The 25323-nt window shown below is 41.8% G+C and overlaps 1 protein-coding gene across 2 annotated transcripts in view; it reads left to right on the top strand.

Annotated features, from left to right (window-relative positions):
- HELLS (helicase, lymphoid specific) overlaps positions 1-17447 on the top strand; it is a 330133-nt gene extending 312686 nt beyond the window's left edge. For both annotated transcript variants that reach the window (XM_029609169.1, XM_029609168.1), the window contains exons 20-22: positions 12111-12207; positions 14663-14739; positions 16343-17447. In XM_029609169.1, the coding sequence (XP_029465029.1) occupies positions 12111-12207; positions 14663-14739; positions 16343-16440 (272 nt within the window). In that variant the 3' untranslated portion in view covers positions 16441-17447. The remainder of the gene's footprint in view (positions 1-12110; positions 12208-14662; positions 14740-16342) is intronic.
- Positions 17448-25323: the final 7876 nt, after the last annotated feature.

Raw genomic sequence — 25323 nt, 5'->3', positions numbered from 1 at the left:
TTCACCACAAAGATCCGTGAACTTTCTAGTGCTATACCTCCTCCATATATGGTTACTTGCCACTAGTGTGTATACCACTCATCTCCACTCCCTATTGGTGGTTTAGTTTTTGGTAGCCACCTGTGAAGGAGTATCCCTGAAAATCCTCCTTAACCTGCTTAGATGCCTGGTCCATCTTAAAAGCTTTGTGGGCCCAGCTGGGAACAGAGAAGCCCCACATCTCCAGGAAAAGGCAGCTTCTGACACATATCTGTCCAAAGGGTAAATGCTGTGTGAGTTATATTGCTGGAGGTAAACAGATTACATGTTGTGAATGCTGTTTTCTATTATAAATAAAGCTGGAATCTTTAAGAAGGAAGGCTGGAGTCAGTATGCAGTATGGAATGGAGGAGTAGCCTAGTGGTTAGAGCAGTGGGCTATGAACCAGGAGAGCAGGGTTCGAGTCCCGCTGTCACTCCTTGTGACCTTGGGCAAGTCACTTTACCCTCCATTGCCTCAGGTACGAGCTTAGATTGTAAGCCCTCTGGGGATAGGGAAATACCCAAAGTACCTAAATGTAAACCGATGTGATATGTCAGATTGAATGTCTGTATTTATTAGATAAATGAGGCTTGACCGACGCGCCGCACACATGTGCGGGTGAACACGTCGGTCAGAGCAGAGCGTCAGCTCTTTGAAAACATGGCGGCAGCGAGGAGCGGTGGCAGCGGCGCGAGGGAGGGAGGGACCTCCCCCGGAGATCTTCCGTTTGTGCCATCCGAAGGGGTTGTGACGGAGGGGGGAGGGAGTGACTGAGGGGGAGGGAGGAGGAGAGAGGGAGGGAGACTAGAGGGGGGAGGTGGGAGGGAGAATAGAGGGGGAGGGGGAAGAAAATGGACCGAAAATTTCTTTTAATGTAGCCCGTTGTTACGGGCTTAACGGCTAGTATAAAAATAAATAAATCTCCAGCCTATCCCATATATGGTGTTAGTATGTGGATTTCTACCCTACACAACTGCAAAGGCAAAGGCAGAAACCCAGGCCTCCAAAAAAAGAAAAGAAATTAGAGAAGAAAATAAGTTATGCCCAAAAGAAGCAGTTTGGTGTCGAAGCAGTGCTCCTAGGTGTGTGCATAAAGCATTAAGATTGAGTGTGGCTCAGGGATAGCACAGAAAGTAAACAGCTGAAACATTTTTGATATAGCGAATTGTGACTTGGGGCTTAAAGCAAAACGAAGCTTTAAAAGCATTATTGCAGGTAAGAATAGCTCTGTCTGTAAAGAAGTCAGTGCTGGACAAACAGGATTTTTTTGATTTGGTGGTAAAAGTGTGGCTCTTTAGAAGCAAGTCGGCCTGCTCTGCACTAGAGCTCAAATAAGTCAGCCTTGTCTATGCTAAAATATGACTGAGCTGGAAATAGAAGCTATGCTTCAAATTCTCCTGGAAGGCGAGAAGCAACTGCAAGAGATCCTTGTAAAGTACCAGATTGCCTAAGCATCTACCTTGAAAGAAGGGAAAGCAAGCGATGGTCTCCTAACCGCTAGCCTTCCAGCAGTAATGACAGGAAAGGGTTTAGTGCACCTGGAAGCCGAGGAAACACAGCCACCATATGAATCGCCTGACTGGTGCTTTACCCTCTAGAGGGACAAAAGTTCAGAGGAAGATAATGATGGCAAATGTGCTGGGGCCAGAGAGAAGCGCTACAGAAAAATTTGGAGAAGAGCCAGAGTGGCAAGAATAGGCAGCTGAATACAAAAGAGAATGAAAGCCAGATGAACGAAGCTGCAGTGATTGATGCTTATATGCAAGGGAGCTCATGGTGGAGCTTTACAAACTGGTCTGAAAGAGGCAACACAGATGGCCCTGAAGGAGGCAGTGCAGATTTGCCTGATGGAGGCAGCCAGACTGGCCTGAGGAAGGCAGCATAAAGTGTCTAGATAGAAGCACTGCAGATGGGAATGGCACAGAGGAGTTAAACACCATGGTAAAAATTGGAAAAGAGGTGGAGCCTGTAATAGTGAGAGATGAAGAAATACAGGTTATAAAGCAAGTGGAAGAGAAAACACAACTGGAGAAACTCGAAAAAATGTTTTCCAGAGAAAGCAGCAGCACCCAAGCAGAGACGAGAAATTCCTTGCGGAAGGGATTCCAGAAACTATGCACCAGGAGAATTGGAGCTCAGAAATTCAAATAGACTCCATATAAAGGACCATGGGCAAAGGGCACAGTGGCTGCCTGTAATTGGGGATTGGTTAAGGGTAATCTTAATGAGAGGGGGGAGAGTGTGATCCTGTGGCTCCTACCCTGAGTTTAATTGGCAATAGGACTAGAAGAAGAAGCACATTGGATAGTGAAGTTACTTCCTTGGAAGGAATCCAGAGTGAATAGGGATGCTCGCCCCAACAGGTTCAAGCTGAGGGGGAGGGTTTATGAAGGAATGTTCCTGAAAATCCTCCTTAATGTGTGCGGTACCAGGCTGGGAACAGAGAGGCTTCGTATCTCCAGGAGAAGGCAGTTCCTGACACACCTCTGTCCTAAGAGTAAATGCTGTGTGAGTTATACTGCTGGAGGTAAGCGAATTACATATTGTGAATGCTGTTTCCTGTTATAAATAAAGCTGAAATCTTTAAGAAAGAAGGCTGGAGTCAGTGTCCCTTATGTCCCAAGCCTAAGTTTATTCAGCTATCCCCCACCCACCCCCCACCCCCGCACCATGGGGTGGGGGAGTTTTAAACATTTTCAACAATGTTGTATACTTTGATATTGAAATACTGAGGAGCTGCAAGTGGCACACTGCCCTATAAAGGTTGACATCAGCAAATAAGTTATTTCTGCCTCCATCTGCTTGAGGGACAAAACCCATGCCTTACTAATTTCAGCTAGCATTTCCTAGTCTGTTTCTTCATATTGACCAGGTGGATGGTAATACACAGTCAGCAGTATACTCTTATCTACATTACACATGTAATTTCTACCCATGAGGCTTCCACAGTGCTTTTTTTTGTTTCCTGCAGGATTTTAATCATGCTTGACTCTGCCATATAGTGCTATTCCCTCTGCCAGTTTGATCTGCCTTGTCAGATATAATTTATACCCCGGTATCAGTGTCCTATTGGTTATCTTCCTCCCATCATGTCCTGTGTGCTCTTTATCTGTATTCATCTAGGCTACTTCAGATCTGCCTTATCCACAACTTCTCAGCTCAGTTGTTCTAACTTCCCTGTTTCACAAATATCCTTGGAAGACATCTCACTCCAAACCATGCACTTCTAAGTGACTTTGTTGTCCCCCATGGTCTAGTTTAAAGCTTCTCTATCTTTGTCCCAAGTACATACATAGAATATCTCACCAACAGGTAGATAATTATACATGTGGCACTCAATACAAAAGACTGGATAACCCCCATCTTGCTTTTGAACTTCTGCATGCATCTTAATTATGTTGAGTTGCTAAAGTATTAAAAGCTGATTAAGTGGGTGTATATCTCTCAATTTAAGGGTTTTAAATTTGACTAGGGTTTCTTAAATATAAAGCTTTTACATTTGTTTACTAGGAGGTCCATATTTAAAAGTATTTAGCTGGCTAACTCAGAAGTTAGAAAATATCAACACCACCTAACAGTGATGTGTAAATTATCTCTTGATCAAAACATGAGCACTGTTCAATCACTGTAAATTCTTTATTTTTAATTACAAGAAAATTATTCCTTACCTGCTAATTTTCATTCCTGTAGTACCAAGGATCAGTCCAGACGGTGGGTTATGTCCCCTGTCCAGCAGATGGAGTAAGACAAGAACTTCTGAGGGAGGTGCTACATAAGCCCACATCCCTGGTCTCATTCTTCAGTAACTTGACTAACAAAGCCATGTAAAAAAAAAAAGAGAAGAGACGGAGGGATCAAGTAAACAAAACTCACATAATACTATCTTAATTCCGAACCAAACTGGGAACTAGTGTCCCAACTGCAACTTGCGAACAGAACTGTAAGAAGATATCTCCCCGAAGCAATAGGGAGTTCAGAAATAAGTCTGAGATAAAAGTCGAGCAGAGGCTCCCCTGATAAATCCCCATAATATAGGGAGGGCGTCTGGACTGATCCTTGGTACTACAGGAACGAAAATTAGCAGGTAAGGAATAATTTTCTTTTCCCTGTACGTACCAGGATCCGTCCAGATGGTGGGATGTACCAAAGCTTCCCTACTGAGGGTGGGCTGTAAATAGCCCTGCTCGAATGACCCTGTCACCAAAAGACCCAAAGGTTGGCGACCGGACATCCAGACGATAGTGTCGAGCAAATGTATGGAGTGACTTCCAAGTCACTCCATACATTTCGGTCTCCTCTGCAGATCTCCTGCAGAGAAACTGACCTCAAAAAAGTCCTGTCTTCACTCCACTACCCCATTGGGTCAGGACTGCAGGTATTTGGACGACTTCAGAAAGAGAGCCTTCCAAGCGGATATGCTGAATGCAAAAATCCAAAGGCATTAGCTTTATATCACTCAATACCTGTATGAGTGCTTGCAGTCTTTAAAACCCCGTCTTACATCTATCTTGACAGATAAAGCTCTCCCACAGCCATTCTTCGACAGGGAAGAGGGATTGTGGCATCTGCTCTGTATGATAGACATCAGCTCGTACATCAGCGGAGACAATAGCAGCCCGAAGAATAGCATGGTTACAAGCTAGTGCCATCCAGGAGATGTGCATGAAAACTGGCAGACCTCTTGTGTAAAGGCGACAATTTGTTCGGGGACAGACTACGAGAGACAGTCTCCCAACTGAAGGAGCAGAATGTGGCGGTCCTGTCCCTAGCATCAGCAATAGAGCAGCAGCCCTCTGGTAGGAGATACCAGAGCTACAGGAAGGGCTATTACCAGAGGTGCCCCTTCAGGCTGAACCCACCTTACGTCCCGCTGACCTTCCAGCAAAGCAAACCACAACTGCAACAACAACTGCCCAGGGTTAGAGCACAGGAACAGCAGCAACCGCAAAACAACCCCAAACCCCAACAGGGTTTCTGAAGGTAGCCAGGTCGCCGCTAGTGGGAGGCAGGATATCATTCTATGATTCTTGGGAGGTGATTACCTCAGATTGTTGGGTGTTGAATATCATCAGGGAAGGATGCCCATTGAACTTCAGTCAGCTCCATCCTTTGATACCTAGTACACACCCCTCAGTCCCACATGCATGGCCATCTGCTTCAAGAGGAAGTAAATAGCCTACTTCATCAACGGGCTTTCCAGCGGTTGCCTCAGCACCAACTAGACAAGGAATTCTACTCCTAATAGTTCCTTATTCCCAAGAAGCTGGGAGGGCTCTGCCCAATCCTGGACCTGCAGGCTCTCAACAAATTTATTTGGAAGGAGAATGTCAAGACGACGTCTCAAGTCGATTCTACCCTTCTTGCAACCCAACAATTGGATGTGCTCGCTGGATCTCAAGGATGCATATTCCCATAGTCCAATGCACCACTCCTCCTGGCGCTTCTCTGTTTTCAAGTTAATATGTCTCATTACCAGTACAAAGTCTTTCCCTTTGGTAGTGGATATTTATGAGATGGTTTGAATATTCAAAATAGTGAAGTGTGCTTGAGGGTAACATATATGCTGTTGGAATTTTTTTTATAGTAGTGACGGTGTTTTTTTTTTTTTTTAATAAATATAATGGTGAATAAGACTGTGGTTTGATGAAAGAAGAGAGGTGAAAAATCAGCGATAGATACAGTGTAGGGTAAATGAGATACCCGAAGAAGCGGTTGTAGAGTAAGAAGAGGTGAGTGATGTGATATATGGTGATATTTAGTTGATAAGATTCAAAGTGACTAGGTGAATTGTGTATTAAAATGATTAATAGTGTATTAGCTTGGAAAAGAATTGTTTTCAATATTAAAATTGATTTTGTTATGTTTGAATTGATAAGAATAGGTTAATGAAGATTGACAGAGTAATTAAGAAGTGCAATTGAATATTCCCTACATGTGCAATAAGCAATAGATGAGATATATTGATCGGATGTTCCCTGTATACAAAAGCAACAAAAGTGGTGAGAAGTGGATCCCCTGAGGAAACAATCGGGTGAAACAGGAGTCTCTTGTCAGTGTTTTGAAGAACAAGGAACTGAGTGTTGTTGAAGGGGGGAGTATTTTGTAGAGAAAGTGGGAGCATTTTGAGTTTTTGAAGAACAAGAAAGGGAGTAATCTTAAAAAAAAAAAAAAAAAGTTTAAAAGATAGGATAATAGAAAAATTGAAAAATGGAATAGAAGAGAATAATTTAATTAAAGCTGCTGTTAAAGTGTGTTTTTAATATTTTGATATGGGGGTAGATTTTTAGAGTACGCCCACGTATACTTTTGTTCGCGCACCAGGCGCAAACAAGAATACGCCTGGTGCGCATATCCTTTAAAATCCAGGGTCTGCGTGCGCAAGGCTATGCAAAATCAGCAGCCTGCACGTGCCGAGCCATGTAGCTTGCCTCCGTTCCCTCCGAGGCCGCTCCGAAATCGGAGCGGCCTCGGAGGAACTTTCCTTCCACCCCCCGCAGGATTCCCTGGCCCGGGAGCAGTTTGAGGCCTCGGCCACGCCCCCAGGCTGGAACCACGCCCGCGGCACCTGCCCCGGATGACATGACACGCCTCCCCCCCTCCCCCCCCCCCGACATGCCCCCCATGAAAGCCCCGGGACTTCCGCACGTCCTGGGGCTTGCGCGCGTCGCCGAGCCTATTCAACATAGGCTCGGCACGCGCAGGGGGAGCTTGGGGCAGGTTTTTGTGGAGTATGCGCGCATCTTATGCGCTTACCCCTTTGAAAATCTGCCCCATAGTGTGTAATAGTTTTCTTGAATGAATGTGGTATGAGTGATAAGAAAATGTCAATGTTTTTATAAAAGAAATGTTTTTGTAATAAAGTAATGAATATTGTTTAAAAATACAAACAGGTATATATTGTATGATTATTCATGTGTAGAGAATACCTGTAATTTAACCAGTTGTTGCTATTTACAATAAGATCAACAAACATTAAACATAAAGGGCATATATATAAATAAGGTTAAAGAGGTGAGGTAGATTGTAGGCTGTAACTGAGCATGTAAAAATAAAGGTGTCTGCTTGGTTATTAGATAAGATTGCAGATGAATATAGGATAAGCATTTAGTGTAAGGTGCTTTAGTTCTCTGATTTATTATCTTTAAAGAATGCTTCTGGATGAGATCATCTCCTCCAACAATCCTTTTCAGTAAAGACTGAAGCAAAGAATCCATTAAACTTTTCTGTGATGGCTTTGTCTTCTCAGTGTCCTTTTATCCCTGCTCATCTAGTAATGCCTTTTTGGCTTTAATAACCTCTTCCTCAGCACCAGTTAATTCTGCTGGCAGTCATTTGGTCTTTCAACTTTTTTAGTGTGTGGAATATATTTTATCTAGGCTTCTGAGATGGTATTTTAAGCACTTACTAATTGCTCGTAGAATGGGCTGTATTCAAACCTAATAAAATTAAGGGGTCAATTGGTTATATCGATAAAATGCTTAAAAACAGTTGAAAAGAAATGGGACAGAATTAGGGACTGAAACATCATAGGATGACTAAAACCAGAGTTGCAAACAATAATATAAAATCTTGTCCAGAAATTCTTCCTTCTGCCAGGTTAATTGTGATTTAGTCATCACAGGATTTATTTATTTATTTGCTTTTATATACCGACATTCATTGGGCTACATCACATCGGTTCACATTAAAACAGGGTAATAGTATGACGGAAGGGGTCGTACTATTTATACATTGTAACATTAGCTTATACAAGGAAACATTTTAACATTGGAACATAGAGACATTAATTTATGCATAATTAATGTAACAGACATTAATTTATGCATTGCAACATTTAAACATTACTTTCTACATAGTAACCTTTGTACATTACTTTATGCATGGTAACCTTTATACATTGAAACATTCTTGTAGTATCTGACAGACAGATTGTTCTAAGTTGAAGCGTTAGCTTTGATTTTCGAGGGAGAAATTAAGCATTTGATTGGAAACCTTTGGTGATAGAGCAGATTTTACAAGGTTGATGAAGGGTGTAGAGAGAGGTAGTTGGAGAGTTCAGGTATGGGATGGGAAGGGTATCTGAGAGGCGGGAATGGAGGTTGTAGAGGCGAGAGAGAGACAGCAGGGGGGTAGGTAAGAGCATGTACGTGACAAGGTTGGGGGGAGAGGGTGGGAGGGAGAAGGGTGGGGGAGGGAGGAGGTGGAATTAGGTCGCAAGTTGGTACGCTTTCTGGAACAGCCATGTTTTCAGTTGTTTTTTGAATGTTTGGTGTGAAGGTTCCAGTCTGAGGTGAGAAGGTAGCTGGTTCCAGAGGGTTGGACCGGCAACTGAGAAGGTGCGTTGTCTGGTAGAGGTCAGGTGGGCAAGTTTTGTGTGTGGAATGATCAGGAGGCCTGTGTTTTGGGAGCGCAGGTTTTTTTGGCTATGTTGGAGTTGGGGAGGGTTTTTGGTCCATTTGATTTTTTGGTGGTTATTGGTTTTGTGTAGAATAGTGAGGGTTTTGAATTGAGATCTGTGTGGAATGGGGAGCCAGTGAAGTGCTTTTAGAATTGGGGTGATGTGTGAGGTTCAGTTGGTGTTTGTGAGGGATCTGGCTGCGGCATTTTGGAGAAGCTGAAGTGGTTTTTTGGTGGAGGTGGGCAGTCCAAGGAGGATGATAAATGTTGGAAGGAATATAGAGAGCACAGTAATCTTTTGCACATGCAATATTGTCTCATAATTCAGGGTTTTGGATGTTACAAGACTGCATATCAAAGCTGAACTTACACTTTTTATACTAGATCAACAGGGGATTTCTGGACATCATACTATGATTTAATAATTAAATGCTATTGTCAAGGAAAGGGATTCTGTTAACCTGATAAAAGATGGCTCATATATCAACCGTTCTTGACTTGTTCACTTGAGTAATGAATATTTTGACTAAAGATTTTAATGATAAGAATAAAGAATGAGCTTGAATGAATTTTTGGTAGGATTTTAAGATTCAACACATTCCATACTAAGGGGCAGACTAAGGATATAGGATTTTTTTTTTTTTTAAATTGACTGTTTATTAGCAAGAATAGCATGTACAGAAAGGGATAAAACATAGCCAATATAACATGCCACCACATCAAACCACCAAAGGTTAAACCTGACAGTTTTCTGTTTTATTCCCAGCGCCCACCTCCCCCACCACCCCCCTAGACAAGCCACCCCACCCATCCCATTACAGATCCCCCAGGATTAGGGCACATGTAAGGCAAGGCACTCTGTTCGGGGACTATTAATGTAATTAGTCCCCTAGACTACTCCCTGGCAAGCCCACCAAGATATAAACGCACCCCAGGTTTTCTCAAACCTCTGCAGAGCATCCTGTTTTTTTTCTAACCTTTCCTGCAGAATTTGCATTTACATAATGAATTTCAAATGTTCAATATGGGCCAGATTTTAAAAGCCCTGCGCGCCGAGCCTATTTTGCATAGGCCCAGCAATGTGCATATGTCCCGGGACTTGAAAAAAGGGGTGGTCCGGGGCAGGGGCGTGGTCAGAGGCCTCCGTAGGGCCTCTAGGCCGAGGGATCGCGCGCCGGCACTTGGCCGGCGTGCATAACCTACACCTGCCCAGAGGCAGGCGCAACTTCTTTAACAAAGGTGAGGGAGGGGGGTTTAGTGAGGGCTGGGGGGCGGGTTAGGGAGGGGAAGGTGGGGGAGGACGGGAGTGAATGGGGAAAGCCATCGGGGCTCCCCTAAGGCTCAGCGCGCACAAGGTGCACAAGTATACATCCCCTTGCGCACACCGACCCAGATTTTATAACATGTGCGCGGCTGCGCATGCATGTTATAAAATTGGGCATAGATTTGTGCGCACCGGTTTGCGAGCACAAATCTACGCCCACGCGTAACGCTTAAAATCCAGCCCAATATGCTTAATAAATGGACAAAAATATGCCCTAGTTATTCTCACTTTTTAAGGTACTAAGTAAGATACCTGATCAGGATACCTCTCAAACATTATTATTCAGTATAAATCCATTGCTTCATAGGTAATACAGTTTGCCATTTTGTCACTGATAGTAACTGTTTGGGAATTCCTAAATCTCTCATAGAATGGGAATGATACAGTTCTTTTCTAGTCACCTGTGAAAATCTACATCTCCAAATATATTGAAATACCATATTTTGCAAAGTTCTAAAGGTCAAGTCACACACTGAAATAGGAAGAGTCTGAAAGAGAGAGCATAATCTAGGAAGCAGATTTATTTTAACACTCGCCACTTTGCCAAACCAGGAGGCAAAACCTATCCCAGATTTGAAGCTCTTTAAATAAATTCAGAATTGGGGAGTAATTCAAAGAAATAGTTTGCTAGCATCTACTGAAATATTGTCCTCTAAGTATCTTAAATAAGATTTTGCCCAATGAAAAGGAAAATTCAATTTCAAATTCTTAACTTGCGATTTAGGCAAGTCATGGCTTCTGACTTGGTCATGTTTACCTGAAAATCTGAAACTTTCCCATTTGATTTACGTTCCCTAATCAATAATGGTAAGAAAATTATCTGGTTAGACATAGAGAATATAATGTCTGCAAACAAGAACATTTTAGAGTCCTCACACCCCAGCCCAATCCTGATTGTCAGGCTTGCTCCTGACTTTCTCAGCCAGCGGCTCCATAATCCAAGCAAAAACTAAAGGGGACAAGGGCCACCCCAGCAGGAATGTGTCTGAATAGCTATCATTGATTTTTACACGTGCCTCAGGATCAGCATATGTCTAATCCATATTATAAAATTATCCCCGAAACTCATCATATCTAATGTCCAAAATATAAACTCACAATGTACATGATCGAAGGCCGCTTCAATGTGAATTCCAAGCAGTATCGATGCAATATATTCCTGCTGTGCTGCCCAAATCAGATGAAGCAATTTGCAAATATTATCAGATTGACTGAGATAAACCTCAACTGATTTTTATGAATTAAATGAGGTATCATATGGGAAAGCCTAGAGTTTAAAATCTTAATATTGGTATTAAGAAAGCGAGCTTGGTCTATAAGACCCACAAAGAGTTTTATCATTCCCTTCTTTAGGAATCATAGAAATACCAGCTACCTGCATAGATGGGGGTAGAACTCCGTCTTCTGAAAGAATGCTGAAAACCTTTACCAAAAGTGGAGCTAAAAAATCTTTAAACAGCTTGTAAAATCTTGTAAAGCCATCCAGTCTGGGTGCTTTCCCGTCATGAAAAGATTTTATCACTGTAAACATTTCATATGAAGATATCATAGCACCTAACATCATTCAGTCTTCAGGCATAACTTCTCTCACTGTCAATGACCAGAGAAAATTAAATGTCTATATCCCGGATATTTTTATCTATAATGTAAAGGTCCTTATAAAAATAGGAGAACCTAAATCTGATTTGTCTTATAACATCATCCCATCTTTATGACCATATTGTTAGTAATTCTTGACTTTAGTTTTAAGGCTAAAAGTTTACTGGTTTTATTACCTTGTTCATAAAATTCATTTGTTTTTGTAATTGAAAATCAGTTTGATCCACATAGCAAGCTTAAGCCTACCCTAAACCAATTCCAATTTAGTTAATACATAGGGGGAAAGTTAATTTTCATGTTGATCCTCCAACTCCTCAATGGTACTTTGCAACATTCTAAACTCCTTTTCTCTGTCCTTTTTTTTTTTCTTTTTACAGAATGTGCTATAACCTAATCCTTTAAAATGTATGGACTCGTATCATCCAAATCATTAAACATGTGTGCTTCAGTCTCCTGCTCAATCACTGAGCAGATTTTTTAAATTTATAAATTGGTGGTAGGATGGAATATATAATACTGTTTAAGGAAAATAATGTGCATTAATATGCCGACTTTCTTACAAATAGCCTTTGAGTACTTTGAAACTTAAAAAATGATACCTCTGGACCGAAGAAAAGGGAAAAACAATCTTGCACAAACACATTGTCATTTGTGGGTATTGGAGAAAAAGGCACCAGGAGGTTGAATAACTTCTTCAAAATCACGTAGTAAGTGAATAGTGTGGGTGGACTTAACCTCATGTCTGAAGACTATTTTTTTTTCTCCTTAGATAAGTTCAAAGGTGGTCAATCTGGGCTGAATCAGTCAAGGAGCTGCTTGGATCCTAAAGAACTAATAGAATTGCTACAGTCCAAAGATTATGAAAGGTAGGCTATAAGCAATAGAGTAAAAGGCTCCAAAACAAGATGGGTATTAATATTAAGCTCACAACTGCAAAAATCTTCATGCAAAATGCATGCGATTCTTGAAACATGTCAGGGTCTCTTCCAGTTATGCAGTAAAGATAGTGAAGATCGGTATATTGAAAAAGCCCTTTATTAAAATTTGCCCGACTCTGGCCGAGTTTCGCTCTTTGGTCGAGAGCTGCCTCAGGGGCAATAAATGTGAGCAGGACTTATTGCATGCCTGCGGCTGAACCTTTAATGATACACACCGCAGTCTCATATATCCTATCAGTGTTTTGAGGATACAAATTGAATGAAGCGATCTTCACACCTGTTGCTGCACGGCATAACTACATGTTTTAAAGAAGAGATTTATGCTTAACCAGGGACCAAAGATTGTATGCAGTAGTGGATGCACAAATTTTGTGGCCTCAGCCCTGCAGGAATCCTCTACTCTTCCTTCAGCTGAGTCCCGGAATCACAGTCAGACCGATGCAATACGGAGCGCGGTGGCCAGTGCCAGTTCAACACGCGATTGGATGCGCATCCATAACCCCTGATGCAAAATGGGGCATCCAAACAAGCACATAGCTAACAGCGCTCGTCACATGTAAAGTACATGTAGATAAGGCTATTAGCTAATCCCCGCGATGTAAAAAGTTTCCTGGGCGGTCAATGCGCCCTTGCAATGCAGCAAATTTTATGGTCTGCTGCACTCAAGGGCGCATTGTAAAAACCCCAAATTCCTGCTTTCTGTGATCCCTCCTACTAATATCGTCGCAATACTAAGTGGGAGGGACTACAGAAAGCAGAATCATTTAAAAAAAAAAAAAAGTTCACACAGAAAAGTTTTCTGGTTGCCCAATATACACCCACAATATACACAGTCCAGGCCACATATATTGTGGTTGTATATTGTGCTGGTAGTGGGAGAAAACGGACGCTCTTATTGAGCATCCATTTTTTAACCCGCTGACAGCCACCTTTCCTGGGCGCCCCATGCCGAGGCGCCACTAGGGCCGCACAATTTCCCCTAGCAGCTCCTTTTTACTGTGGCACCTAATTTTAATATAAAAACAGGCACCCAGGAGAGGTGGAGTGGCGCACGTTGAGATGGGCGCTCAATCATGAATGCCATGTAACGCGCACCGATATTGCATCAGCCTGAGTGTGTAATTAGGATGGCTGTTATAGTGGGTGATTCAGTCATTAGGAATGTAGTGGCTGGGGGGACATGAGGATTGCTTGGTAACTTGCCTACCTGCTGCGAAGGCAGCAGGTCTCCCGCACCAACTAGTCAAGGTTTTAGAGTGCTGGGATGAGCAGACTGCTGTGGTACATGTGGGTACCAATGACATAGGAAGGTGCAGGAGAGATATTCTGAAGACTTAAATGTAGGATCTTTGGTAGGAAACTGAAATCCAGAATCTCCGGGGTTGCATTCTCAGAAATTAACCCCATTCCACATGCAGGACCCCCAAAGCAGGCTGTGCTTCAGTCTCAGTCACTAACCTGCTACTAGTAATACGTAGCCTATCATTTAAAACAACCATGATTCCTGAAAACTGGAAGGTGGTCAAGGTGATGCCAATTTTTAAAAAGGTCTCCAAGGGTAATCTTGGAAGCTATAGAGCAGTGAGCCTGCCGTCAGTCCCTGGCAAAATGGGAGAAGTTGTTCTTTAAAAAAAAAAAAAATCACCGACCATAAAGAAGACATAGCTTAATGGAGAAGAGTCAACATGGTTTTATCAAGGGGAAATCTTGTCTTACCAATCTTTTAGAATTTTTTGAAGGTGTAAATAAATATGTAGATAAAGGTAAGCCGGTTGGTAATAATGTATTTGGGTTTTCAGAAGGCATTTGACAAAGTCCCCCATGAGAGACTCATCAGGAAATTACAGTCATGGGATGGAATAGGAATCCGTGTTCTGTTGAGGATTGTTAACTGGTTAAAAGTCTGGAAATAAGAGGGTAAGACTAAGTGGTCAGTTTTCCATATGGAGAGAGGTTGTCGTCGGTAGAGCATCACAGGGATCAGTACTGGGACCTGTGCTGTTTAACATAATTATAAATGATCTGGAAAAGGGAGTGAAAAGTGAGATGATCAGATTTGCAGATAACACAAAATTATTCAAAGTTGTTAAAATAGCAGTGAATTGCAAGGAATTGCAGAAGGACCTTCTGAGACCAGGAGACTGGGCAACTGAATAGCAGATGGAATTTAATGTGGAAAAGTGCAAAGTGATGCACAAAGGATAAAATAATTCCAACTACAAGTAACTGATGTTGGGGTTTCTATTGGAAATCACTACCTAGGAAAAGGATCTTTGAGTCCTCATGGGATGGTATGTTCAAAACCTCTTCTCAGTATGTAGTGACAGTCAAAAAAGCAAATAGAATGTTAAGTAGTGACCAGTTTGTATTTTTATTTGTACAGGGAGGTGACAGGAACCACAGGGAAAGTGATTACTGACAAAGATTTGGAGTTGCTGTTGGATAGAAGTGATCTCTTTGGTAAGTAAAACACTGGATAGATCCTTTTCTAGTGTGGATCTATGTAGGAAAAGTTGGTCCTGTGAATAGCTGTGTGTGAAAGTCAGTATAAAAGCATGAGTTTTCCACGGCTGACTTAGGATCAGCTATTTGATGTTCTGATGCATGGGAGCCTTGTGATTTGGGGAATGTTGATTTACCCACAGGGGTGGTAACTTTAAAAGTGGCGCGCGGACACGCATGTACACACGTTTGCTGACTCACGCCCAGGGACACGGCTATTTAATAACATACGAGCGTATGTGTGCGCATGTTATAAAATAGCCTGATCGCACGTACGTATCCGCTCGAGTTTAAGTGGACGCTCGCTTGTGCACGCAAATTCTGCTTCTACCGTTAAATGGGGGAATTTTAAGACGTGTGTCAATGTCATTGCCCAGTTTCCCAGTTAGTTCACAGTTCGCCCAGTAATGGGATAGGACTTCCAGACCCTCCTAATTTAATAGCCCTCCTTCCCTGTATGTACCCGGATTAGTCCAGATGCCTGGGTTTATGCATCCCTGCCAGCAGATGGAGACAGAGAAAAACTTCACTGACACTGCTTCATAAACCCTAGTGCCACCTCTGCAGTTCCTCAGTATTTTCTCTGTCTCCAGCAGATGGCACAGGGTGCTGAACCTACAGTTCTGCTGTTTTTTCTTTCACAAGTTTTCTTTTGCGCCTTCCTCCCGGAGGTTCTTTATTTTTTTCTCATTAGGATTCCTTGTGGGTCCTACCCTCTCCGGTAGAGGCGGACAGGCATGTGAAGCCCGTCTGTGCGCCCGTGGGGTGTACATATGGTTGTCCAGATCCCTCCCCTCATGAGGCCGCCCATGGGGCTGCAGGCTCCCCGGGAATTGTTTGGTTCCCCTGTTCCTGAGGGGCTACCTGTTCTTTTTCTTTTTTTTATTCAGGTTTTTAGGTCTCGGTGCGACGGAGGAAGCCTCAACATTTTTTAGTAGAGCCAAAACAATTGGTTTCCTATTGACTTTAGTAAGATAAAAACTAGTTTGATAAGCCATTTACAGAACCAGTGCTCTTCCTAATTAACTTTTAAATGCCAACTTGTGTTTCTTACTTATTAACTGCATTCAACTGAAAATAGCCAGAATCATAGATGCAGTTATTGCATGCAAATATGCACCCTTCATTTTTTTTTTTTTGTCCCCTCTTGTCTTCCTTAAAGCTGCTAGTTCCTATTGTAGTTCTACATTCACAGATCTGGAAACATGATCAAACTAGAGAGATGAACTGAGCATAGAAAAAACTGACACACCCTAGTCAGTACTTTGATTAACAGACTGGAGAACATGTGGACATGTCAACTTGGCTTGTAAAGCAAGTAGGGATAAGGGTCATGCTGCTGGAGAGCTCTCAGAAATGAAAATTTGAGTAAAAAAAAAAAAACCTAGAGAAAAATGAGTAAAATGTCAGTAAAGAATTCAGAATATAAACAGGTGAGCTAGGACTTGAATGTGTGTACACCTGCACCTTCAGAGATGACAATGCACAGTGAGCCCTTCATATACCTCATTCTTTTTGTTTTCTCTCATTAAATGTCTCATTTTCTTTTCCTTTCCTTTAGAGCAAATGAAAAATGGCAGACCATTTATAACGGAGAAAGGTGGAGTTTACAAGGTTTTTGAAAATTATGAAGATTCCAGCGTAGAAACTGCATTGTGACTGTAAATAAGCATACTAGTTAAAGAAATTCTAAGTAAAGTTCCAACATTCTACCAAAGTTTACAGTTAACTAATGACCTAGCAGTCAAAACCTGGGTTTTCTTTTTAAGACTAAATGAAAAAAGTAGTTGGTAACATACTAGATGATGGCAGAAAACTGACCCATCCAGTCTGCCCAGATATAAAAGTCCACACTGCAGACGATTGACCGCCTGTATGACATTGTTCCTTATCCAAGCCAGATTTTGTTGTCCCTCTCATTGGTTCTCTAATATCCTGGGTAGATGAACATATATTTTCTTACTTAATCCAATAACTAGTCTGTCCTGCTCCCCCCCTTCCCCTTACCATCAAACTTTGTAATCTAAACTAACTTTGTGAAAACATAGCCAATACAAACCTGCTGCCATCGATCCCTTAATTTCTGGGGAGCTGTGCTTGTTTTGTTTCCAGTGTTGCTACCCTGTGACCTGAGGTGGCACTAGATCATGCTTCCTTACAATAAGGCTTTATTCTATACGGTATCATCTTTGTTGACCACGTTCATTCTATATATATGGAGCTTATTTTAAGGATCATTCTCAAAGATGGCTAAATTCTTAAAAATGGAAGAAACTGCTGAAAACTAGTCATCTTCTAGCAGTATGCAATAAGTATTAATGCTGGGACCAACTGTAAGGACCACTGTTACACAGTGGCTTTAGCTGGGACTCAACAATCACTATTTTCTGTTCCTGATAACTGTACTAAATGGATGTTCACTGAGCTTTTCCTGCTTAGTAACCAACTAATAGCTCCTAGTGGGATGTTCAGTTATTCAATATATACAGTACATACAGTGGTCTGTGAAGAAACTATAATCTATGACTTGGTATTTGCTAGTATGTAAATGCTTTTGTTGGTTCAGAGCTGTTAAATATGATGAGACCTCTGAGACATTTGTTGTCTTCAGTTTTTATTAAGTTGATTCAGGACTAATAAAAATGATGTTTTTAAGACCTCTGTGACATTCGTTATCTTCAGTTTGTTCCAAACCCTGCCTCTATTACGCCCCAATCACTTTTTTTATCTGGAAAAATCTGTGCATGCACCAGTTTTGTAAGAGTAAATTGTAGCTGGATACGGGTGAGGGATGGTGGATTTTAACCTTTTAGATTTATGCATTTTAAAGACTATTTTAATGATACAAATCTTTTAAAAATGTATTTCAATATCTGTTCTGGTTATGTTCGTTAAAAATGAGGTTCAGTATAAGAGTTGCTAATTTTTCCAGTTTGACTCATGCTGTTTAATATGATAGTTTGACAATACTGAAAGTGCTGGGTTAAAGCTTCTCCATAGTGGCTCCAGGTCTGGAGAAATGGATCTGGGCACCTGCATCTTGAGCTGCCGTGTCCAAGCATCCCAGTCAGAGCACCAGCTTGGAAAGCAGCCCTGTTTTGTCCAGTGGGTATCTCCCAGTGGTTGCAACTGTCATGGCTCTGCCCCCTGATTGTGTACAGGCTTCCTGTTCACTAAGGAAACTCATGCAACCGTCAGATCCAGTGGGTCATAGGTACCATGTTCCATAACTTTCACCACTTCCACCGTTAGCAGTGGAGGGTTAAAAATGAATAATACAATCAAAATAAAACACAAACTAAGTCAGAGATAATCATGCAAACACCTTCATTTGTTAATATACATTTCTTCTCATCCCTTCACATTTTTTCAAATATCTTCATTTACAAATCAAGTAAATTTCAGTAGTGCAGCAAATAGCCGAGTGACATCCAGTCAAGTCAGAGCTAAGCAAGGAGTTGGGGCCAAGCTTCTATAGCAGTGAAGGTGAACAGCTAAGCAGAGTCAAGTTGAAACCAGGCTGTTCAGCTTGGAGAAGAGACGGCTGAGGGGGGGAATATGATAGAGGTCTTTAAGATCATGAGAGGTCTTGAAGGCGTAGATGTGACTCGGTTATTTACACTTTCGAATAATAGAAGGACTAGAGGGCATTCCATGAAGTTAGCAAGTAGCACATTTAAGACTAATCGGAGAAAATTCTTTTTCACTCAACCCACAATAAAGCTCTGGAATTTGTTGCCAGAGGATGTGGTTAGTGCAGTTAGTGTAACTGGGTTCAAAAAGGTTTGGATAAGTTCTTGGAGGAGAAGTCCATTAATGGCTATTAATCAATTTTACTTAGGGAATAGCCACTGCTATTAATTGCATCAGTAGCATGGGATCTTCTTAGTGTTTGGGTAATTGCCAGGTTCTTGTGGCCTGGTTTGGCCTCTGTTGGAAACAAGATGCTGGGCTTGATGGACCCTTGGTCTGATCCAGCATGGCAATTTCTTATGTTCTTATGTAAGTACCACAGGTAAAGGATGTACTGGAGAATGTAAGTAACCATACCATCCAAAATGGAGTTAACACATTTAGAGAGAGACATATCTCCTGTCTAACTCAGGAAGAGCACTTTCACTTCCACAGCTAAACTGCAGATGTTCTCACAAACTATTAAGCTCAGAGATGTTTAGTCAGGTAATACCAAGCCAAATGTTCTTTCTCAGTCAGCTTAGATCAAATTGGAGTTGGAATATTCTTTTCTATGAGGCTCTTGTGTCAAATCAAGCTTTCATCACACAGGTGCTCTACCCTGAGCCATTAGTATCTACCTAAACAAATAAATAAAATCCTAATAAATTTGAGTAAGGTACATCCACCTCATGTCCTTTTTTTAATGCCTTAATTTTTATCAGTTGTTTGAATGGCAAAGGATCTTTAATAATTAACAGTTGTGCTACCTTTATGGGCACATATTGGAGTCTCAAGCAACAAGTGATTGCCTCTGTGTCTATCTTGGAGGGCAGAAGCAGCACCATTCTTAAATTGGAAGCATTCTCCAACTGTACTGATAGGATTGTATTGGATCAGCAAAAAAGGTTCCTTTAATGGATCTTTTTTTTCATACCAGTAAGTATATTTGTAACATATTGTGTATTATAACATGTTCAAGAGATACTGATAGAGGATATGCACAGTTTTGCACAAGTGTAATAACTGTATGTGGAAATCTAGCCTTCCACCTTTGACATTGTCAAAGCCCTGTCTCATACACTAGAGAGAGAATCATTACTATTTATTTATTTGAAACTTTTATATACCGACAACCATTTGCACATCGTATCGGTTTACAGATAACTTAAAAACTATGATAGAGTAACTATCATTTAGGCATGGCCTTTACAGGGAACAGTTAACAATTTTACATAAGAACAAGGAAGTTAAATATGTTACTAGCAACCTATCCTACTTCTTTTACATCAAGAGAAAAGCCATCACCAGCAGTGTGTCAACCCCTTCCTATGACACAGAGAAGAGCAATCACCAGTAGCCCCAGCCTCTCATGAGACCAAGAAAGAAGCAGCTATTAGTAACCCAACTTCCTTCTCTGACAAAGAGAACAGTCATCGGCATCCTTCATCACCACCCTACAACCCTACTTCACTAACCACTGAGTAGAAAAGTAGTTAGCATCAGCTCTGTCCACTCTCACTTAACACTCGTTGGCGGTTGGGCAAGAAAACTAGCCCCAGCATTGTTCCCTGTAAGCTGAGCATGTGAGCGATTGCTCATATATTTCAGAGCATGGCTCAAGGTTTTCCATGGTTGCTCATGTAAATTTTTCTTTTTGCTCACATGCTCAGCTTAGACAGAACAATGTGGGGCTAGTTTTCCATGTAGTTTTACTCCATGTACTTCTTGACTCCAAAAAAAAACAACAAACCAGGAGACCTCTGTCCCATCCTGGAGCTATAGCCCTTGAGCAAGTTTCTGAAAAGAGAAAAGTTGAATACAGTTTCTCACAGGACAAGCAGGATGGTAGTCCTCAAATATGGGTGACATCACAGGATGGATCCCAATCACAGAACACTTTAGTCAAAGTTTCTAGAACTTTGACTGGCACCTACTGAGCATGCCCAGCATGGCACTAAACCTGCAGCCAGCAGGGGTCCCCCTTCAGTCTTCTTTTTACCGCGCAGCAGTAGCCATGCGGGTAAAGGAGCTCCACAGAGATTCCTGACAGGAATTTTCCTCACGGAATTACTAAAAACCCATGGTACATGAGACCCAGTCCTTAGTTATCAAGAAGAAATCAGTCCTCAAGTATGAGGCGTGTGGATGTGAGTAATAAGTATAGTTCCTGCTGGAGGGGAATAGATGCCAAACATCAACTAATTGCCATTTTTTCATTAAATTCTTCAGGGATATTCTGTCTTTCTTTCCCTCTCCCCTATTGCCCATAGAGGTGTCTAGCGGGGATGAGCTGGTAATATTGAAATCTCCCACTACAATAATGCTTCCCTCCGTATAATCACCCAGCTGGTTATTTATCTCATCTAATAAAGTTTTCTGAGCAGTGTTAGGGCAGTATAGATTCACCAATACAAATCGGCTACCACTGATGTCTGCACTTAAAGTTATATAGTGGCCATTAGGATCTTGATAACACTGGAATACCTGAACTATCGCATGGTAAGCGAATAAAATCCCCACCCCGCAATACCTGTGCTGTGCAGTGGATGCCGCAAAAAACTGATATGGGAATTTAGCAGAGGTTAAGAACCGTTCATCTCTGCAACGTAAGTGCATCTCCTGGAGAAACACCACTGTGGCTTTTAAGCGTTTAAGTTCCCTGAACATTTGGCGCTTAAAAGGAGAGTTTAATCTCTTTATATTTATGAATACAAATTTTATATTATGCATAACCAATTCCACTCTCCCCCACCCAAGCCTTGTTTATCCACTCCCTCCCTTGGTGTAATACATTAGCCCTCCATTTTCCAAACTCCTAATCTTATAAGACAGAGAATGAAAAATCCCAAAAAAATCAAATTTCCCCATCCTTTCCTATTCCCTCACCCTCTTAACCCCTTCCAACCCTTCTTTCCTGTTCTCTAACCCCATAATACCCCACTAAACCTGTAGACTCCCAAAACAAGGAGGGAGGATCCATCTGGGTACTCCCCTTTACGGCTGAAATAAATTTGGGAGAGCTAAAGTTTTCCCCAATAACCATTTAGAAAGAAAAAGAAATAAAGATAGAAATATAAACACCAGAGCATGTATAAGTAGCTTTTAACCATGTCAAGATCTGGATACCACGCGTTCTGTCTCAAAAACTACAAACTTGTGATTTGTAACACGCCATTATCCATTCATGAAACTGGTTATGATAAAGTCCATTTTCCAACCCTTCACTGAAGAATACTGTGATGCTCCGCTCCCCTGCCCACCTCAAGGGAGGAGAGTCCATTGAATCAGGGTGGCGGTCCTTGGGTTTGTTATATCTGACCGCCAGAATGACAAGTGAGACGTCTCTGACCTAGCCTGGCTCTTTTCCATTTAGGTGCCACCGGTATGACAGCTCTAGCAGGTTGATTCTCTAAAGATGGTGTCGATATTCCTGCAGCAGACAGAATTGTGTAGGCCTCATCGATGGTCTTGATATTGGAGATGATTCCCTGAATTGTAAACACCAGCTGCCATGGATAGGTCCACCGGTACTGGATACGCTCTTTTTGCAGGAACGCTGTTAATGGTTGAGGCTCTTTTTGTTTTAATGTTGCGGGCAAGATGTCATTGAATATAGAGAGTTTGCTTCCTTCCTACTTAAAAGGTGCCAATTTCCATGCGGAGTGCATAAGCTTCTCCTTAACCAACAAACTGTGCATACACGCTATGTCTCTGGGGACATTTCGTGAGGCCCGACCTAGCGCTCTATGCACTCTCTCATCACCACCTCTGAATGTGCAGGGTCTGCTCCTGGGTCTTTTGATGTGATAAGCAGGGCGGAACAGATCCTCTGGACTACTTGCATAGTGTTCGCATATTCTGCAGTTTCCGGCAGGCCCCGTATTCTGATGTTAGACCTACGTGACCTGTTCTCTAGGTCTTCTAATTTTAAAGACATGTCTTCTTTGTTCTGGTGGCATTCATTTATGGCTGCAGCCATGTTTGTAAGCTTAGTCCCTTGCTTTTCCACCATTGCCTCTGCATCCTCTACTCTTTTTCCAAGATACATCAGGTCCGTTCGTGGGACGAAGAAAAGTCCTCTCTCAACGTTTGGATATCTTGTTTAAGATCTTGAAACCAGTTATCAAAATCTTTCTTTGTTAGGGTGTCAGCAGATTCATCTTGATCAGTGTTTAGTTGCTCTTTCGCTGGAACATTGCCTTCGGCCTCCTCCAAGGCAGCCATGCTGCTCAAGGCCTATCTCGATTCACCCACATCAAACAAAAACTGAGTCAAATCGACTTTTTTTTTTCTTGTCATTTCGTCAAGTGTGATGCTATTATATCTGGTGTTTTGCGCCTATAAGACCTCGATTAATGGGCGAAATGGTTAATTTACCAATAAAGGGGAGCAGAGAAAGAAGCTCAAGCGTCCATTCTCGCCAGATGATGTCACTTCCTCCTAGTTGAAATGATGCTAAAGAAATTTACTGAACATATAGATAGTTTGATGGAACAAATTCAACATGGATTTAGCTAAGGGAAGTCTTGCTTACCAATTTGCTACAATTTTTTGAAGGTGTGAATAAGCATGTGGACAAAGGTGAACTAGTTGATACAGTGTATCTGGATTTTCAGAAAGCATTTGACAAAGTACCTCAGAGACTCTTGAGGAAATTAAGTCATGGTATTGGAGGCAATGTGCAATTGTGAATTGAGAAATGGTTAAAAGAGAGAAAACAAAGAATAGGCTAAATGATCAATTTTCTAAATGGAGAAAGGTGAATAGTAGAGAGCCCCAGGGATCTGTAATTGGACTGCTGCTTTTTAACATTCATAAATGAACTAGAAATGGGAACAAGTGAGGTAATCAAATTTGCCGATACAAAATTATTCAAAATTGTTAACTCAAAAGAGGATTGTGAGAAATTGCAAGAGGATTTTGCAAGACAGATTAGGCATCCAAATGGCAGATATTTAATGTTGACAAGTGCAAAGTGATGCATATAGGGAGGAGCAACCCAAATTATAGCTACACAATGCAAGATTCCACATTGGGAGTCACCACCCAAGAAAAGGAGCTAGGTGTCATTGTGCATATTATTTTGAATCCTCTGCTCGGTGTGTGATTGCAACCAAGAATGCAAATAGAATGCTAGGAATTGAGAATGAAGCAGAGAATATCATAATGCCTCTGTTTCGCTCCATGGTGTGACTGCACCTTGAGTATTGTGTGCAGTTCTGGTCTCCACATCTCAAAAAAGAAATAGTGGCATGAGAAAAGGTACAGAGAAGGGCAACCAAAATGATAAAGATGATGGAATGATTCCCTTGTGAAAAAAGGCTAAAGAGGTTAGGGCTCTTCAGCTTGGAGAAGAGACAGCTGATACGAGATATGATAGTGGTCTATAAAATAATGAGTGGAGTAGAACAGGTAACCGTGAATCAATTGTTTACTCTTTCAAAAAATATAAAAGTAGGGGACATTCAAAGAAGTTACTAGGTGCTAAAGTTTCAGGAGGAGATTAAATAGTAATACCATAGTAGATATTTCAGGAAACTAATTTTCAGGATAAGAGAGAAAAATACTGGTTGGTACCAGAAAAAGGAGGAGAGCAAGTGAATTAGCTCATTCTGTGTTTTTTGCAAATAGAACAAATTAAGTACATTTCTTGTGCGCTGATTAGTTGCATCATATTAGATCTTGTGGAGAGGAGATCACCTTGCTGGTGGCTGAAGAAAATTGGTAAGTACTGCTTTGGGAAATTTTAGAACTTAAAAAGTTTTGGGGAGAAGTAAACTATTGTGTGTCTGTATTAAATAGCTAGGCAGAAGCCAGGAATTTGGGAGTTTTGATTTCCTTCCCCCCCACCCCTAGCTCATCATTTGATTTATAGGTAGGAGAAACTTTCACATTAAAAAAATAATCAGCCTTTTAACTTAAACACAGGATTGCCCCAGGTGTTAGCAAGAGTTTAATCATAACCTTGTAGGTCACTACCAGATAAATAGTGAATAAACTAATAAATTTAAATGACTCAAATTGTACGTATCCCTACTTCCACAGCAACCTAAACTTAACTAGGAACTGAACAAATTTAAGCTGAAGGCAGCAGTCCAGCAGCAAGGGGTGGGGGGGGGGGGGGGGGCCCTTCAGGTCTTTTGCTTTGAGTGTCACATGTATGATTTTTTACCCACCGGTGAGAGGTTGTATGTGTGCACCTGGTACAAAGAGCTTCTGTCTCTCAGAGAACAAGTCCAATCTCTGGAGTAGCAGACCTGGAGGAGTTGAGGTAGATAGAGACATATATAGATGAGACCTTCAGGGACATAGTAGTCAAGACCCAACTTCAGACTGGCAACCCTGGTGCTGCCTTGGAGGGGGAAGGTCTCATGATCAAAGAGCATCAACCTGGTGTAGCTAGTACCTGCTCGCCAGGTGGTGCATTTCCTCTCTCACCAAGGATGTCTCTCCCAAGCCTACTGTCCAGGACAAAAGGTTAGGTCGGCTGTCATAGCTGGTGATTCTATTATTAGGAATGTAGATAGCTGCGGGACTGGTGGGCGTGAGGATCGCCTGGTAACATGCCTACCTGGTGCGAAGGTGGCAGACCTCACGCGTCACCTAGATAGGATTTTAGACAGTGCTGGGGAGAAGCCGGCTGTTGTGATACATTTGGGCATCAATGACATAGGAAAATATGGGAGGGAGATTCTGAAAGCCAAATTTAGGCTCTTACATAAAAGCTGAAAACCAGAATCTCCAGGGTAGCATTCTCTGAAATGCTTCCTGTTCCTCATGCAGGTCCCCAGAGGCAGGCAGAGCTCCAGAGTCTCAATGCGTGGATGAGATGATGGTGCAAGGAAGAGGGATTCAGTTTTGTAAGGA

The sequence above is a fragment of the Rhinatrema bivittatum genome, chromosome 7, assembly GCF_901001135.1.
Source record: "Rhinatrema bivittatum chromosome 7, aRhiBiv1.1, whole genome shotgun sequence".
In the NCBI taxonomy this organism is placed as follows: Eukaryota; Metazoa; Chordata; class Amphibia; order Gymnophiona; family Rhinatrematidae; genus Rhinatrema; species Rhinatrema bivittatum.
Note: the sequence above shows the minus strand (reverse complement) of the source record. Positions and strands in the feature narration are given on the sequence as shown.